Consider the following 18,819-nt stretch of genomic DNA (forward strand, 5'->3'; position numbering starts at 1 on the left):
TTCTAATTTTGCAAATATTTTTCACAAAGATAAGCACAAAAAGTCCTTTGGTGGCCTTGCTCAGAACCATCTGAAACAATTTGAGCTGAGAAGATTTCAAGTTGTTTTAATAAGTTTTTAAGGTGTAAAAGAGAAATAGTGAAAAGCTCTGATGTTCTGGCATCACAAAGCTATGCACAAGATATCTTTTGGCATCACAGCCTTGGTGAATATTAGCAGCCAAGAAATAATCGCCCTGTTTTAAAGAGGTTGAAGGGACGGCACTATGGTTCATGCCATGTTTAAGGCCTTGTTTCTCCTTATTTTCTCCTGCTGATTTGTATCATTTGAGTTAGTTTTTTACTTGCATGCTAGTTTAGGACAGCTGGGATAGGCTCCAGCGCCCCCCGCGACCCTGAAAAGGATAAGCGGAAGCGAATGGATGGATGCTAGTTTAGCTTTAGACAGCAAAACTTTTATATTCTACTATAGTGGAGTAGTTGCTTAAAGACTGCTTTAATCTATATGATAATTTGGGTTAACCCTACACGCTGAAAAATGATGCTTACCCATTGTGTTTAAATCTGGGACTTTAACTTATTTTCCATTGTGGACCACATACAGCTCATTTTGATTTCATTTTAGTTTCCTTTCCACCAGTATATAGAAGTCTAACCACAAATGTAATCCCTTAGATATGATATAAAAAAAGAAGTGCTTTAACAGTAGGTCTCAGTTTTTCAACATCATAAAGAAATGCTCTTGTAGTAAATGAAAGTTGGAGTCTTTATTGGTCTGATTCTGGTCTCTGGGCCTTATGTTTGACACCCCTGGTTTAAATGAAGTGCTAAAGGGTTAGACAAGTTGGGAATGTGACAGGCATGTCACTATTGCCACAACTGTCACTTCTGTTAAAGGAAACCTTGTTCGTGTCTTTAACAAAACAACAGTATTTGACATGCTCATGTCTTCCTGTAGTTTACAAAAAACGCCCACAAGTATCCTTCATTGCATAAATGGCTCTGAAAAGTCTATGACTCAATTTGGACCTCAGAAAGACAAGAGCACATGCACGCACCAGTTTGAACAGAGGTGTTATCATCTAAAATCATGTTTCATCATGTTCATGAGTCTCTCTGGTCCCGATCCGTTTGTCAGTAAATCTGGTGTCCAGATGGTGAAGGAGGGAAACATCATACTGTCGTCCCTAAAGAAGCGATATACAGAGCCGCGTAGCTGGCGTGAATCCCTTTTCCACCAGTACCTCTGTGGACCCGCAGAAGTGTCTATCGGGCCACGTCTGCCTGCTTATCCAAGTGGCCACAGGGGAGGGCTAATTAGCAGTTCCCATGGAGAGACACTGTGGCCCTAATAAGAGACGGAGGGAGAAGGAGAATCAATTAAACCTGCGCTGACCCCTGGAAACATCATGGGAGAATCCGTCTCCACACAACCTTTAAAATGAGACAGCAATATGATGGCGGGAATTTAAGCCTCTTGCAGATGAATTTGACCACTCTGGCCTATTTGTGGAGGACAGGCAGTGCAATGAAATGAACACGAGAAAACGGCTTGTATGTGAAAGAAGGCCTGATCCTTATCCCATCTCCAACCTCAGTTTCCTTCTAAGACCTCGATGATATTCTGCTGTGGACATGGACAGCTGGAGATCACCTGTAATACTTCTATGAAGTCTGCTTCATAGAAGTATAACAGGACTCCACATGCACCCCAGTGGACATAGCCCACCTGGGGCTCATGTGTAGTTTGTGCACTGTAATGTACGTTCATTGAAGAGACGTCCTTAGGATCATGATATTCAAGCAGAACCTGCACTGATTCTCGCACATCTTCTGAACACAAAATGTATGCTAACTGGACTTGAACAGACTCCCAAACCCAGCCTATTTCTAACAGGTTAGACAGGCTACCAGTAAATGTAGAATCATGCTAACCTAACATAACAAAAAGAAATAAATCTTACATATTTGACCTAGGTCAGTAAGTGAAATAGGTATGTAAGCATTCAGGACAGCTGACAGTATAAATAGGGATAAAGCGACTCACTATTTAGCAGTTAGCAGTTGCTGCCATGCTAGCTTTGACTTACGAAGCTAGCTATCAGCCTGTGGCACTTTTTCCTGTGTCATTTTTGAGAGCTGTCCAGTGACAAATTTGTTGCCACTCCTCACATTAGCACGAGTTGCATTTAAACAAACACTTAAAACAGATGCTGTTGCCAAAGTCCAAACCACAAATACATTTGTAAGTGTTAATTTGACTTGAGACAAATGCATTTTCAGTTTGCCAGATCCCAACTGCTTGTTAAAGCAGTCAAACATGCTGCCTTACTTCCGTTTAAAAGAATGTTGTATCTGTATGAGTTGGTGGTGCTACATGGTTAACGTGCAACAACCTTTCACATATAGCCAGGAGTTAAAGTGACACCTTCAGTTAGTGAGCAATTAAATCTAATAGGCAGGTTAGTGCATATTACTGTTGAGTTCATTTTAATCCACCTGTTGTTGCTTCCAGTGGCAACATGGAGACACTTGCTCAGTAATCAGAAAATGATGACATCCCAAAACCTGGTTACATGGTTACATGTCAGCACTGGTTACATGTCAGCACATCTTTTTTTTCCTTCCTTCTCATCTTAGTGATGCGTTAAAGGTCCTAGTGCAACAGAAGATTTTTCAGTTTTTCAAAAAGCTCAGCAAAATATCACCAAAGAAAGAAATGTTTGCAAAGCTTGTCACACAGTGTGTTGGTAGCTATGGCTGCTGTATTTTCTAGATGTAAGAAATACAAAACAGGACTGGAGAGGAAGATGGGTGATTGTTTTTAAAGGTATGGACTATTCAAGTAAAATTTTATAAGCTGGAACTGATACTGTAAATGAGGCAAAGCATGAATCATTTGCTTATATCTTGTTGTTTTCAGTTGTATACAAAATCTACTTCAATGCAGGTTATTACACAACTTATTTCAGAATCATTTTAATTCCCACGCTAAATTGTTACACCCGATCTTTGGGTTCACTCACACATAATTGCTTGACACCAACAGCTTCACTTTTAGGAATTTGGTTTGTTCAAAATTTGAAACTGTCAGCTAAATCAATGGTGCATACACACTGGTACCAATACTGCGATACTAACCAGTCTGATACTGGAAACAATTTAACAAATTCTCAATATACAAACATAAAGCTGTTTCTACATTTCATTTATGCCCTTAAATTTCTGAAAGTGTCCTCAAATATTTAAAAATGTTTGCATTTTCTAAGTGTTACTGCTTATAAATGTGCTTTTACATTTCAAAAATGTTTCTTTCAAAGTTTGTCTAGATACGGTCAAAAATACCTTCACTTGTGACATTTTATGCAAAAATGCACAAAATGCCACAAAATTAATTCCTATTTAAACTTTAAAGAACAGATTTTGTTGTTTGACTTGGATGCGCTCTAATGCAGAGGTCCGGTACCAGACCGTGAGTCGTTTGGTACCGGGCTGTGAGAGTTGAGGCTCGGGTGTGAAATTTATAGTTTTCAGGGTTTTTATCGTTATTTTTTATTGTTAATTTGGGTTCCTGGGGTCTTCTCCTTTGTATTATGAATAAATCATCTTTTTTTTCTACCGGTACTGTTTTTTCTTTTTCTATTTATCTGCAACACCTATGTTAAACATAATCCGGTCCGTGGCGCAAAAAAGGTTGGGGACCGCTGATCTAATGGTTATATTAACATATATCACTGATAGCAACAGTGATGTTGTTATCAGTGGTGTGGTGTTTGCTGAAAAACAGAAACTTGTGGGATCAATATGCAATGCATTGTGGGTAGCTTCCTCTCATTTATGTTTTGGGAGTTGAGAAACAAAGATCTAGAGCGAAGCAGCAGAGGCACCTCAGGAGGGAGGACAGGATAATGAAAAGTTTGATTATCTGAGTTGCACTCTGTTTTCAGCAGTAATTCATACCAGAAATTAAATTCTGCATAGAGTTCTCTTAATTTGACTTTAATTAAACAATACTCTATAAATGGTACTTTCAATGACCAAATGTTCCCATGTAGCCCGGTGGAGGTCCCCAGGCATTAAGACTGCTGTAGTTGGTCTCATGGGGGTGGACTTGAGTCTGATTTGCAAGAATGACAGCTGATGACTTCAAAAAGTTAATTAACTTTTCAATTAAGTCTGCATCTGACATCAAGTTTTGTTTGCTATAGAACAGCTAGACTGCTGTTCAGGGAGAAACAGGCTTGTGTAATGTAATAGATTGATGCACTTCAGTGTTTGAGCGATCGAATAATGGTTTGTAATGTGAGCACGTGAAGAGATTGTACTCTGGATTTGTTTTAATTTTGTCGTTAGATTGGCGCTATCGTTGTGCTTGAGGAAGTTTTAGATGGTGTGAGCTCAAATATCATGCAGTTCAATTTGACTCCATGAATATTTGTGTTGAAGTGAATTATTCTTGATGCAGTTATGTTGTTCGTGATCTATTATCCATTTTTCCTGTGTTATCCAGGGCACGAAAATGTTAGCAACATGCTTGAAATTCTGTAAATAATCTTTTAAAACATTTTATTACTATGATTATATTATTAAAATTATGACTATTCAAAAAAAGTTGTTCAACAAAAATATATTAAAGAAGTTTTTTGTTAGTCCCCTCGTGTCCCAGTTTGGGTTCAAGGGGGCAAATTGACCTCTTTACTTACTTAGTTAGTTTAAGATTAGGCTTAAAACCTGCTCTGGGCTCCATCCCATATTGTGATACAGAGCTATTTAAATGAAATTGTATTGAAAATCCTTTGCAGTCGATCACTGCCTGAAGTCTAGAGCCCATGGACATGTGTTTCCTCCTTTGAGATGCTCTGCCAGCTCTTTACTGCAGCTGCTGCTTGTTTTGTGTCTCTCTGCCTTCAGCTTTGTCTTCAGTAACTGAAAAGCATGTTCTATTGGGTTGACATCAGGTGACTGACTTTGCCATTGAAGCATTTCCTATTTCTTTGCCTTGCGAAACTCTTGGATTGCTTTCGGTCATGGTGGATGACAGCTAGGGATGGGTATCGTTTAGGTTTTATCCGATACCAGTACCAAACCGGTACTTTTGAAATGGTGTCGTGCTTAAACGGTGCTCGAACCGGTGCTTAAAGAATGAAAAACACAAACTTTGTCCAAAAACCTCTCATGTTTAGCTGTTTCCCTCTTTTTCTTTGGTCATTTTAGCCTTTTTGGTCAGGGTGAAGGGAGTATCTGCCATCAAACAAGAAGACAGCCGCATGTAACTACGACGGTGTTTGCTAGTTCACCTTACATGCATTAATTTAATAACGTGGTTAGCCTACTCAACGTAAATTGTACACGAACAACATTAAGCTACTCACGCAGAGAAGAACGGCTGCTGCTGCCATCATCATCCGTCATCATTTCTGCTACACTGGCAGGGCTAGGGGCCAGGACTCTACTCTTCGGGTTTTTGGGGGGTGTTGCTAACTCCGGGTCCGATAACAGGCACCACACCTGCAGTAGATGTGCTCGATGTGAGGTCTCGCAGCAAGCTATCAAATACGGTGCATTTCTCGGCTTTTAAAAAAACGCTATGCGTCGCCAGGTGTTTCATCAGATTCGAGGAGTTACTTCCTTTGCACAGTATCACCTTAAAGCACTTCTTGCAGGCTGCTGAGTTTGCATCTTTTGCTGTGAAGTACAGCCAGACTTTTGACCGCTTCGCCTTGGGCGTTTTTAATCTGTAGCTCTGCTCTAAAAGAACGTACGTACCTGGGCCCGCCTACTATCCTCGGAAAGGTAAAATGATTGGCTAGAATCCAAAGTGTATCACATCTCAGGAAAAAAAGCACTGAAATAAAGCACCGAAATGTGCGCTGCTTTTTGGTCTGGTTACTACCGCTTATGTCAGAACCGGTGCGGGATACCGGTACCCATCCCTAATGGCAGCCACACATGCTGAAGCCATAATACTGCCTCCAACATGTTTGACAGATAATGTGTGCTTCGAATCATGAGCTGTTTCGCTGCTTCTCCATCCTTTTCTCTCCCTGTCATTTTGGTGCACGTTCATCTTGGTTTCATCTGTCCAAATCTTTCTTTTTTCAGAACTGTGCAGGCTCTTATGCGCAGTTCTGAATCTGGCCTTCTTGTTGTTAAGTGAAACCAGCGGTTTACACCTTGTTGTTTCCATTCACAAAGGCGGCTGTTGATTTTAGACCTTGACGATGATACACCTACCCCCTCGAAAGCGTTAAAGACTCGGTTAAATGTTGTGAAGCTGTTTTTCTTTGCCATGGAAATAATTCTGTCATCATGCACTTTTGTTGTCTTCTGTGGTTTTTCAGACCCTTTGGGTGTTGCTGAGCTGGCCATTGCATCCCTTCTTTTCATTGCTGATTTGTTGATTTTGCCACTCCTACAGTGTTTACTGTCTCTCTGACCTGATAGGCCCTCATTTCCACTGACACCTCTTTGAGCCGTGTATTTAACACTACAGTGGAAAATATAAGTTAAACACATTAAGTGAACAGGCCTCAACTTGTCCAAATAATTTTTGAGGATCTGAAAGTGTCTTTGTTCACATTATTGCCACTTCATATCCACACAGAAAAGCAGGTTTTCAAGGAGAATTAAAAGACTACAGCACATATTAATATGAGAATAAGTGATTATCGTATCCTTCTTGATATTAGATCAAATATGCTTCACCATTTCCTTACAGCCACTCTCTCTTTGAATACAGTATTTTCAATCAGTGCACGATTCCTCAATTTTCAGCTAATATTAAGGAGTGCGCCAGGCTCTAATTGAAGTGGCTGTGTGCGCTGATGTGAGGACAATGTGCTAACGGAGAGCTACTCATTAGCCAGACAGTGCCTTACACCTGGGGTTCATTCAGAGCACAGGTCAGAGGGCACGGGAATTTGTACGATAATTATTGACAAGCAGATGTTATAAAATCATTTATGGTAATGCAGTCATAATAAATGGGCTGTGTGCAGCCGGGCAGATGAGTGTCGGAGGACAAAGTTTATGCAAGATGGAGAGAAAGGAGGGAAATTGACTCTAGTAAGCTTTTGTGGATGATGAAGAAAATCTATGTCGTAACGAGCACTTGCTTGCATCTCACACACGCACATATACAAATCATCTGTACACTCAAGGATTTGACTGGTGAAGAATGGGGATAAAGCTATTTTAAGGTGTTTTATTGTGTGTAAATTTAGCAAAATAAAATTGTAAAATTTGAATCTTTCACTGGAGGCACATTTGAGTGTTATGTTGCTAAAATAGCATTTTCCGTATGGTTGCCGGCCGAGAGTCACACTTAAAATGTGCGCTTAGGTGTTTGCTACATGTCTAGTTGCTCTTGATCACAATGCCTCCATTTAATTATAAAAATAACCCCTATCCTTGGTGCAAGGAGGCTCCTCACAAATAAAATATTAGGAACTAAAAGGGGGGAGAAAGCTAGGTGTCTTTACATATATTGTCATTTGCTATAAGACACCCTATCTGTCTCTCGAAATGTGTCAGGAATTACCACCAATTCCAAAAACATGCATTAGCCCCCACCTTAGGTGCAATAGTTCTTTTTACAGCGGGCAAATATCGCAGCGAAACATGGCTGTGCGAGGCAGCTAACCTGGCAGCTGGCGGAGAATAACCCAGCACAGGAAGAAAGCAACCATGTTATCATGCACACACATGTGGCCTGGGTAAAGATTAAGCCGTATTCATCCCTGGCTGCTTCGCTCTCTCCTGCCTCAGTCCATCACAAGATATGGCAACCGTTCAGCCAGGAAGCCAGGAGAGGTGCCATGGATTTCACGGCGTTCCCAAATCAGGCCGTCTGGAGACTCGGGCGAGGTGCTCTGCCGCTCTGCAACTCGCCTTGGCTTTCCCACAGATCATAAGCTCTGTACTGATGCTGGGGGTTTGGAATTTTTCTGGATGGGAGTGTCTGCTAACAGAGGCTCCCATCCACCCACCCAAACACACACGCATACACACACATTGACTAAATACAATCCCCTGTTGTGTGCATGGAATTGGGAATCATCTGCTGATTCATGCTTTCTGAGGACTATTGTTTGACAGCGTGTTAATATTTTCTGGGAATTTCTTTTTAGGGGAGTGGATTTACGTGAATGAAAGAAAGAGTGTAAGAAAGGAAAATGATTATTTAGCATGGAGAAGTGAGGGATCATTGCATGTCCCTGCTGACATGTACATTATCACTGAATGGGACTGAGGGCTCAGAGTGCTGTTGGCCTTGACTTGGGAGAGAGGCTTACACCCTGAGATCTACTTAGAGGCCTCTTGCGGATAAGCCCCTAATAATTCCTGCAGTTCCCTTAAAAAAAAGAAGAAGAAACACAAAGGGGAAACAAAGTGATGAATGCAAGCTGTAGCTTAATATATCAGGAGGTGTTCTCAATGAGCTGGAAGCTTTGAGTAAGAGGAAAGGCCAGTAACATGGGTCAACAAAAGCAAAGATTAAAACGATATTAAGCAGCACTTTGATGCACTTGAAGCAAGTGCTGCAAATGATAGAAAGCAACTCTGCATAAGCAAAAAAGTGTCATAATCTACAAAGGCTGAGAGTAAATCTTCTTTTCATAATCAATCTGTCTCGAACTGTAGCAGCAGTCAGTTGTGTCTAACTCACACACACTTGCTTTGTTTGGCCAAGAGTCCACAACCCCTAAATATCCAGTTAAATTTCATTCATAAGGGAAAAAAGTTTTGAACCTACTCAAAAATTTGTGTTAAAATCTTAGTTTATTTGTGTATATTCTGTGCTATGTTTGAGCGTGCTTTAGCAGCCTAAAGGCAATCACAGGAAATCTACCCCAAATTTCTCAAAACATTATACAAACAATTACTTTACAGGTGTTTGCAGGAGAGTATAGTGGGGAAATGTCCCTAACAACATCCAGCACCTTTGTATTTTCCATCCCTAGCAATAATGATAATACAATTACAATATTGTCCACTCTTAATTCAAATCAGTGATATAGCTTCTTTAGTATTAATATTATTATTTGGCCATTTTGCCTTTATTAGACAGAATAAGGGAGACAGGAAACGTGAGATCAAAAAGCAGACATGCTGGCCAAGAAGTGAGGCGCACAATCAGTGCTGGTGACATTTGTGTGCCTGCTTTACCCAAGTTAATGTAGGTTAGTAAAAACTACCGGGTATGATAACTGACACAGCTAACATCTATAACAACAGAGCCACTTTGTACATTTACTGTGAATTGTGAAGCATATGTAACAATGTAGTGTTGAAACTGTATGTTATTTAATGAATTTCAGAGTATTCTATAAATGGAATGTACATTAAATTTGTGTGTGTGTGTGTGTGTGTGTGTGTGTGTGTGTGTGCACGTGCGTTTGCAATACTTTCCAGTAAAACAGGTAGCTCATTATGCAACTGTTTTACTGGTCCAGTGCACTTGAGATAGACTAAAATGAGTCTGACACCCCGGCTCTGCAGTCATAATCTCAGAACTTCCCACTCATCTGGAATAAGCCACGACAATAACTGTTCACCAGATTTAATCAGTATTGGTGATTAACTTGTAGTTATTCTGGAAAGGTTTACTCGGAAATCTAAAGTCAGAAACAGGATGTGTTTGAAAAGTAGGCAGCAGAATTTACACATTATTTTATATTTTGCTTTCAAACTAATATATTCCGTTAAAGTTTAAATGATTTGCATGGGTTGTATTTAACTCCTTCCAAAATCCTTTTTACACTGAATAAGAAGATTTGGCAAAACATCATCAAACACTTGCTCATTTTCTGTTGATCAATTAATGCATTAACTGGCTAATTTGAGCCGGAAATTGGCAAAACAAAGAGCTCTGCAGAGCTGCAGCTAATGAAATAAAATTTGAAAATCACAGATAAAAATATTTATGAAAAGTAGTGTGTGTGTGTGTGTGTGTGTGTGTGTGTGTGTGTGTGTGTGTGTGTGTGTGTGTGTGTGTGTGTTTTTAAATAAAGTCATCCATAAATCAAACACTATGTATGAGTAACAAGAACCAAGTGATAAAATTGGTGTAAAAGTCTCAGAAATTTTGCTAATTTGCACCAGCTGTTGGGTGGTAAAATCAATCTTTTAAGGCACACCCCTCATTTAGGGTGTTTGCCACAAAAAAAAGTCAAGAATCAAAACAAAAATGAAGACTTGTTCGCACAGTAATCACGGGTTGCTAATGCAAAAGAAAAAAAAGTCATTTATTGCTCTGAATTCATGCCGTGAACTTCAGTAATAAAGTCTCATTTTGCGCTCTGAAACTTTTTAATGGAAGCGCATGGAAACAAAAGGCACTCTGCATCGCCTTGAGAGAGCTCTGAAGTGAAGCCAGGTAATGACAATGGGTTATCCAGGCATAAACAATTAGCTTACCCATCTGAATATTCAAGGTGATGCCCGAGCCATTTGTGTTGTACTTCCTACATCTTCGCTTCAGCACACACAGATGATGGGGGGAGGGGGCACAGCGCTGCAGTAGTGGATCCAAAGTGGTTTCCCTGTGTCAGTAATTTTTTATTTTCCAAAAAGCCACTGGTGCAGTGTATTAGTCATAATTTATGTTTATCATCCCTTGTACCCCGACTGACTTCAACAAACCGTTTAACGCTCCAAGCATATGTGCATATGGCTGCTTTAATAGTTATTCTGCATGGAGGAGCACTTTAAAGACTCGAAATCACTTCTTTGGACAAACACTAATGAATTATGTCACCACAAGTGCAATTGAAAAGTGCAGTGCGAACCAGTGGTAATTATTGGGACTCTTGGAGATTTTAATTATCAGGAGGAAGCTCCTTCAAAGTGTAACTAACAGGATTCAGAAGGAGGGCGATGATGGGACAAATCACTCCGAAGCACTTCGGTTACAAAAAAAGAGGACGGACGAGACAAGTGGGTCCCAAAAAAATTTGATTTTTTTTTTAAAGTTTAAATTTAAAAAAAAAACAACAACTTGCTGATTCTTCTGGAATTTAAATAAAATCATGCAGCCTTTTATAAATTAACTGCCAAATGTTTTTTATTTAGTTTATTCATGAATGTGTTTGAGGTGAAAAAGTCATCCTCACCAACTGAAGGAAAAGCCCAAAAAGCAAATACAGTGCTGAGTTGATGCTCATCATGAATTATTTAATGCGTTGTTTGTTCCTTGCATGCGGAGCCTTGCGTCCTCATGCATGTTGGCTTTTAATAAAACATGACCTTTCCTCCAGTCTTAATCTCACATCTACTTTTTGCATTTACTTTTGAAATGTGAAAACGAGACAAAGCTGCATAACAGACTGTCTTATTTATCCACCATCATCTAGGCTTATTTTGTCATCGGCAGCACCTGATTTGTATTTTTTAAAAATGCTAAATTTTCAGTCTTTTCCTAATCTCTTTTCCCATGTTTACTGACATGTTATAAAGTTTGTTTACAAAGTCAGATGCAGCCGGTGTCATCGCACCGAGTGTATTTATGTCTGAATACGTAAGCACGACCATTATGAATGTCCTGAAATCAGGTTTATTCTAGTAAAAATATCCTCATTCCAAATCATTAAAAAATGGCAACGAGCTGTGTTTTTTTCTCCACACAAAAAATAGCTGAAATATGGCGTGTGAGAAATGTGCAAGGTGGCCGTCTTACAGAAGGTGTAGAGGTGGGATAAATTTAATTACAGCTTCAAATATTCATTTGGCAAATATATCAAGGTTGGAAACACAGGCCCAGAAATGGCAAGCCAGCCTGGCAGGCGCTCACAATAGTGGATGGCAAATGACAGTAATCCATGAAAAGAGACCAGACATTTATAGAATTTATAGAGAAGGACTCGCCATCCCAGATCTCTGATGTTTGTGGGATTTACTCACTGGCATGTTAAACGTAGGAGAATATATATAATAATCCAAAACATGTTTTCTATCCACTACTTTAGTTGCTACATTTCCAAACTGATTAGGGTTTAATTATTGAGATGTTTGAACACATTTTCAAACATCTCACCTGACTTTTCATGGGATTAGTCTAAACACTGAGAATATTTTCAGTTAAATGTGCAAAGCCCTCATTTTATTTTCATTTCAGCCTAATGAGCACATACTGACACTCTCAAAGAGCGGTTGCTAATTTCAGTTATGCCAGAAAGGAGCCGCAATCTCTGTGAGTCTTTTGTTCTGAGGCCTCAGACGGTCACTCGACACCGTCGCGGTAGCAGGAAACGCAACATGTGAGCTTCGCTGCTCTCTGATCTAACACGCTTGCCTTCTCGTCTCCAGCTGTGCAACGGGTTGTAGCAGCAGCAGCACCAGCGAGGCATCGAGCACAGGTGAAGGTACACTAGGGCACTTCCTCTTCCTGTGACAGCGAGCAAAGGCGGCCTACTTTGCCTCTGTTATCTCGCTTTGCCCTGCTTAGGGTTGATTTAATCAGCAGGTCGGAGCGGGTGGTAAAGGAGGAAGACGGCCTACCTCACCTTTCCCAAAGCCTGGAAATGGAGGAGAGCACGTGGGCGCTAAGTGGTTCTCCGAAGACCACACAGTCACAGAGTCCCAGTACCGGTGCCAAACATCCACCCTCCTCCCTATCATCTGCTCCTCCCACCCACAATCAGATTAGAGCAGTTAAAACCTCACCCGCCTCACCTCCACCTCCAGGGGGCTCTTTCTTGGGCACGGTTGGGGCTCGGAGCAGGAATCGCTTTCAGGAGGGGAACATGAGGCATCGGTGGGAGCTCAGGTGCAGGGTTTGGTTAAACTTTAATAACAAACTGGTGCAAAACAGTTTAGTCAAAGTTGGAAACTGACACTGACCTACATAATGGAAAGCCACAAAACATCTTCGGTTTGCTGCACGCAACATTGTTATTTCATACTAAAGTCACACAGACACTTCATTGTAGGATCCTGGGTAATAAATTCTGACGGTGAATATTTCTCACCTTAAAGTAAAGACATCGACTGTAAATCAAAGTTTCCTTAGTATCTCGTGTCACGCAACCGTCGGCTTATATTGCATTTCATACAATATGAGCCAATTTCCGGGCAAATTAGAACAAATCAACATCTTGACTGTGTCATAAATCTGAACAGAAACTTTTGTTTGAGTAAAAACAAGAAGTTATGATGAGCTGTAAGAGAAATCCCCCATACGGGCTTATGTTTACGTTCAAGGAAGTCGCGTGAACAACAAGGAAACCGCCGTTCGGCAGTCACTGTTGTTTTGTTTTTAAAAGATGACCAACATGATTCCTTAACCGTAACCGAGGGTTTATTACTGTAAAAGTTTAACCATTTCAAGCAGTCATATCAACCCACAGCACAACCTAAATATTATAAACTTAACCAGAAAACATGGTAACTTGCAAACTACTTTCTTTTCAATGGTTTTGAAGCCCAGACAAATTGATTTAGACCTGCTTTTAAGAAAGGACGATAAGGAAGATTGATGAATATAGAAAACTTCTTTTGGACAGTAGTGAAAATTTTTACTTTTAAGGCTGTGGTTCTGAAAACATATGTGTGATAGGTCTTGCCAAAGAAACCTGTCACACAGCAACATCAGTGTTTGTTTGGGATGAGATACAGAAACTTGCTAATGACTGCGCCCGAGCACCACCTACAGAGATTTGAATGTCATCATCGACAACAACAACAAAAAAGAAATCTAAGGAAAAAGATGTAGAAGTGTTGGACAGAGTCGTCTGATTCATGTTTGGTTGGTGCCATGGCAGAACCAAAGAAACAGACGAGGCGATGGGAACTTCTTGCAAAATCAAGACGCTGAGTTAAAATCGTAGTAGTCGGGCTGCTGCACCTTGAAGTTTTGAACAACTCCAACGTCTACCTCCACGTCAGCCCCTGCGACGTTACCACTACTGCTCAAATCAAAGACTCGTAAGAAGCGAGTAAATTTGCGAGCCAAATCGCAAAGCGACTTTCAGCTCGGCTGCTGCACGAGAACAGCCTGTGTGGAGGTATGGGAGACGGGAGGAAAGTAGAGGTGGTGGCGGTGGGGTGGAAATCAGGGAGGGAAGGAGGGATGGATGTAGGAGGAGGATGAGGGGGAAGAGAGGGAGGGAGGGAGGATTGATAAAGCCTGATCTGTGCCACGGGGCATTTATGGCTGTTGGGGAGGCAGGGGGACGGGGATAGGGGGAAACGGGTGGGAGGAGGCATTGTCTGCTGTGTCCGTGCGTTTATAGGATTGAGCTCAAGTTTCCTTTGTGTTTCCATTTTGTTGAGGGATTATGTTCTTTGAGAGAGTTGTGCAAGCAGGCAGGCACACAGAGTGGAGGCGGAGAGGGAGAGAGAGAGAGAAATGGGTGAGGCAGGGAGGGGGCATGAGGGAGGGAGGATGTCTTTGTTCAGAGCGTTGATCATGAACAAGACAGATAGCGGAGGGTGTGTGTCTGCAGGAGTGTGTGCATGTAAGTGAGCGTATCTGTGTGTGTTTAAATGCCAGAGAGAGAGCGTGTTTATGTGCGTGTGTGTGTGTGTGTCAGAGAGAGCAAAGCAAGATGTCAGGACATGTAACCAGCCATGTAACAATTTAAAATCAATTTGCCTCCCAAGAAGGAATTGCTCTGCGAACAGTTTTTCCCTCCGAGCGTTCTACAGGACTTTCATTCTATCTAAATAGATATCAATTACATAATCGCTTTTCTTCCCTCTGCCCGGCCGCCGGCTGCAAAGTTTGTCACACCGAGCTGCGGTGTAATTGCCCCTCAAGTCGTAATGTTTTGTGATTGCTTGTGACATTTGCAATGTCATTGATCAAACAGGGCACAGTTCTAATGAAGATGCAGAAAAGCTCTGACTGAAGCGAGGAAGTGGGGTGGAGGGGTGGGGTCGGTGGTGTCTTATGCTTATGAACTATGTCAACTGAAGCAACAGTTTCATGTTGGAAACCACCTCCTTTCCCTCGAACCGTCACATCCAAAACCACTTTTCCCTCATTAATCGATTGGTGGCGGATGAAAGTGTGTGCCTCTCCAGCATTCATCATAAATTCAAAAAAAGAAAAAAGAAGAAGTAACTGGAAGTCTTAACTGGTGATAATCTGAGCACTGAAAGTTTTCCAGCTAAATACACTTACCTTGTTCCAACCCCACTGGGTAACCACGCGCCCATTGTGTTTTCCTCAACTTGTTAAAACACCACATGGTACATTTGCATAGGATAACCAACATATAGCGAATCATTTGCATGCCTGAAAGTGCACTTGAGTAACCGTAATTACACGTGACACCAATTACTCTGTTACTTTGTATTAAATTATAATGGAAAATTCCACTAGAGAATTGGAGCCTAATTGCATCTTAATTTGCATAATTTTGCATATTAATCACATCTCAGATGAATAATAAATTTCAGCCGATTTTTTTTAATTTATGCGCAGATACAAAAACAAGTTGAAAAATAATTTGTGAGTGAAAAAAAAAATAAATCAGAAACTATTACTAAGAGCATTTGTGCTAATTTCTCTCATTACCCGACGTTTAAGTTAAAGATATCTGCTCTCTTGATCAACGAGTTCTGCATTTGGAAATTGACGGTTCACTCCGGCAGAAAAAAAGACACAAAAGAGGTGCGGAAATGTGAATTTTGGAAATGCCCGTGCGTTCGTTTTAAATAAAAACTTTACGACTCTATTTAAAGCTTTTTCCGCTGCAGCCATGCCAAATGTATTCTGCAATGATAATTCAAATCACTTTCCACCTCTACCTTTTCTTTCTTTCTCTTTCACTCTGTCTCTTTTTTTTCCTGGTCAACACCTGTGCCTGCTATTGTGTGTGGCTCCCTGCCAGCTCACACAAAATCCAATACCTGTGGCCCAGATTAAATTCAAATTTACAAAAACAACATATTTTCAGATTTAACACGCTATCCTTTCCAACACAAAGTTGACCAAGTAGTTCTAAAAACCTGATTATGAAGAAATGTAAAAAATAAAATAAAATTTGAAATTGCAAAATACCACTTTTGTAAAAAAAAGAAAATGTATATATATATATATATATATATATATGAATCGGTTTTATATGAGCCAACGCAACCTCTTCTTGTGGCACAATGGTACAGGTTGTATCTGTTTTTTTTGGTTTACTGATTGCATTTTAAATGGCAAAGATTAAAAAAAGGATACATCCAAACACCTCGGCTTTACAAATATTAGGCGATAATGTGACACACTTATAAGTCATTACCATTTTGACTGTAATTTCAGCTTCTATGACTTTTGTTTCGTTTTGTTTCACTGAGACAATTTTGAGGGACTGCATATTTAAATTTCACTCGGTATACAGATAAAGTTCACTGGCATGCATGGCTGTGGGTGTGAATGCCAGAAAAATAAAGAACATATAAAGAAACTGATAAATTTGGCTTGTACAGTATATCACTGTGTGTGGTCAGTAGGGCTATAGAAGCACTGTAAATACCAGCTCAAAAAAATAATTACAGTATATATTGTGCGTTATAGGCAGCAGTTAACAGGTACTTATTTGGATAGCGTCATCATTTTCTTGAGCTGAGAAATGTTTCTGCTTTCTTGTCATTATTTGTTTTAATCCCCAGGTTAGAAACCACTGAGTTAAAGTGAGACGTTTCACCTCGTCCTCCCACGTGAACAGCAAAGCTAAAGTGCCATTTACATTCATTTTGTGACGTCTAAGATGTGCTATAGTTGTGATTCTACCCAGACAGCGTGCCCTTATATTTTATATCCACATGTTGTTTATTGATGGAGTTGTCTCATTGCCTCTGATGAACCAGTGTCCATATTTACTCTCAGTGACCTGCCTCGTGCACTCTGGAGGGTTTGTTCAGCACGGTATGTTCATCTCTGTTAGAGCACGTTACACCAGCGTGGAGCTCTGCCGTGGACAACAGTGCCTTTCAGTGGCACAACAGAGGAACGGACCCAGCGAAGACGCAGGCTGCAGTGTTACAGCTCACACGCTGTGATACTGAGTGACAATAATAACACCCTGAGGGTCCGACACTACAACATTACAAGACTAACAGGAAATTAGATTGAATGAATTCAGAAAGAGCAGAAATACTGCTCGGCCTCGAAGGCTATAAATCTGCCAAATATTTTGGAGGGAAATTACCTTCATTTATTAATTTAGTAATTATGACTCATTTACAGTCCCATTTGAAGATACTGACGCCCGAAAATCTCAAAACCAACCTCAACTGAAGAAGGTACACTACCTTTAAGTCAAGTTCAGCTCTTCAAATGACCCCAAACGATACACAAGACTTTGATATGGCTGTATGTGATCACCTTTAAACAACATCACAATTACTTACACTTGCAATACAACAACATGAGGAGAGACCTGGGGACCTAAAAGTTTCACTAATGTGAACTTTACAAGAATTTGAGCAGCTTCAGATTTGTTATTTTCAGCTAAATAACACCAAAGTCCTTCTACAACCCTGCAAAGCTTACAGATTTATCTAAAAGAACATTTTTACCATCAAAATCTCCAGTGTTAAATTAACACTAGAGAGTGTCTATATGGGTCCACTCCTCTGGGTGTTAAATACAACACTGTTGAGTGTTAAATTAACACTTTTGACAGTGTTATATGTTTAAAAGTAGCCTAGTCAGTTTTGAAGATTAACAATGGCTAACACTGAGCAGTGCTGATTTTCTAACACTGGAATATTTCTAACATTCTGAGTTATTTTCCAGTGTTAGAAAATCAGCACTGCTCAGTGTTAGCCATTGTTAATCTTCAAAACTGACTAGGCTACTTTTAAACATATAACACTGTCAAAAGTGTTAATTTAACACTGGAGATTTTGCTGTGTACAAGTGCAGGTATAGAATCTGTTCTAAATCTGATGAAAATCTTTCAAACTTAATGAACCCTGAATTTGCCCTCAAATAAGGCGAAATTTGCCCATCTGAATAATACTTCCACTCCAGTCTTTGCTACTTCTCCCACAGATTTCAAGTCCAGGATTCAATGAATTCCACAACTTGCTCTGATAATGTCTCTGATCGTGCCCTGCATTGTTAGTGCACAGCGTGGCCCTGTCTTGGGGACCTTCCCTGTGTCAGTTCAGACTGTGTATGTTTAATTTACCAATGGTGCAATAAACAGCAACCCGGACTCTAACTCTTCCTCGCTTGTGTATTAAACTGCAGATTCTCCAACAATTAATCCCACCCAGCGAGGAGTCGTTAATATTCTGCTCCACTCCACTGGCAGATGTAAAAAGCATTCTCAACTGACACATATAATTACTATGATACATCCCGGAAAGGTTTCCGTGTCTGAGCGCAATTTCAAATAACCAAGTGCTGCGCGGCTAATTATTGATAAATAAAATTAGTTGGGAGAACTTCAGGTGGGCGGGGCCGCGCGCAGGTGTCTGCTGAATGCGTGCGAGCGCGTGTGTGCACAGAGGAGGGAGAGCGCGACGATACAGCGGAGCTGACCTGCAATCACCGAGAACAGCGGGGACTTAATGATGTTTTGGTCTGCTGATCAAATTTCACATTTTCGCACAATCATTTTGGGCACCTGCTCAGAAAACAAAAGCCTGGCTAAAACTGCTGGCCCGTGTGAACAACTCAGTGTGTGTGTGTGTGTGTGTGTGTGTTGCTGCTGCTTTTTTCTTTTACATGTTCTCTTTTATTGTTTTTATAATAGACTACATGCGGGCAGAGACACACGTAAAGTTTGTTTTCTAGTTCCCTTATTCGACACACACACACGCACACACACACGCACACACACACACACACACACACACACACACACACACACAC

At 40.6% G+C, this 18,819-nt stretch overlaps 1 protein-coding gene across 1 annotated transcript in view; it reads right to left on the reverse strand.

Moving 5' to 3' along the window:
- Nucleotides 1–716: 716 nt before the first annotated feature.
- The window catches only part of efhb (EF-hand domain family, member B), a 36,611-nt gene continuing 18,508 nt past the window's right edge, over nt 717–18,819 (reverse strand). Inside the window, exon 14 of the mRNA XM_042221330.1 lies at nt 717–1,347. Coding sequence (XP_042077264.1) covers nt 1,288–1,347 — 60 coding nt within the window. The 3' untranslated portion in view covers nt 717–1,287. The remainder of the gene's footprint in view (nt 1,348–18,819) is intronic.

This window comes from Haplochromis burtoni, unplaced genomic scaffold, assembly GCF_018398535.1.
Source record: "Haplochromis burtoni strain Fernald_Lab_line unplaced genomic scaffold, NCSU_Asbu1 Contig_64, whole genome shotgun sequence".
NCBI classification, from domain to species: Eukaryota; Metazoa; Chordata; class Actinopteri; order Cichliformes; family Cichlidae; genus Haplochromis; species Haplochromis burtoni.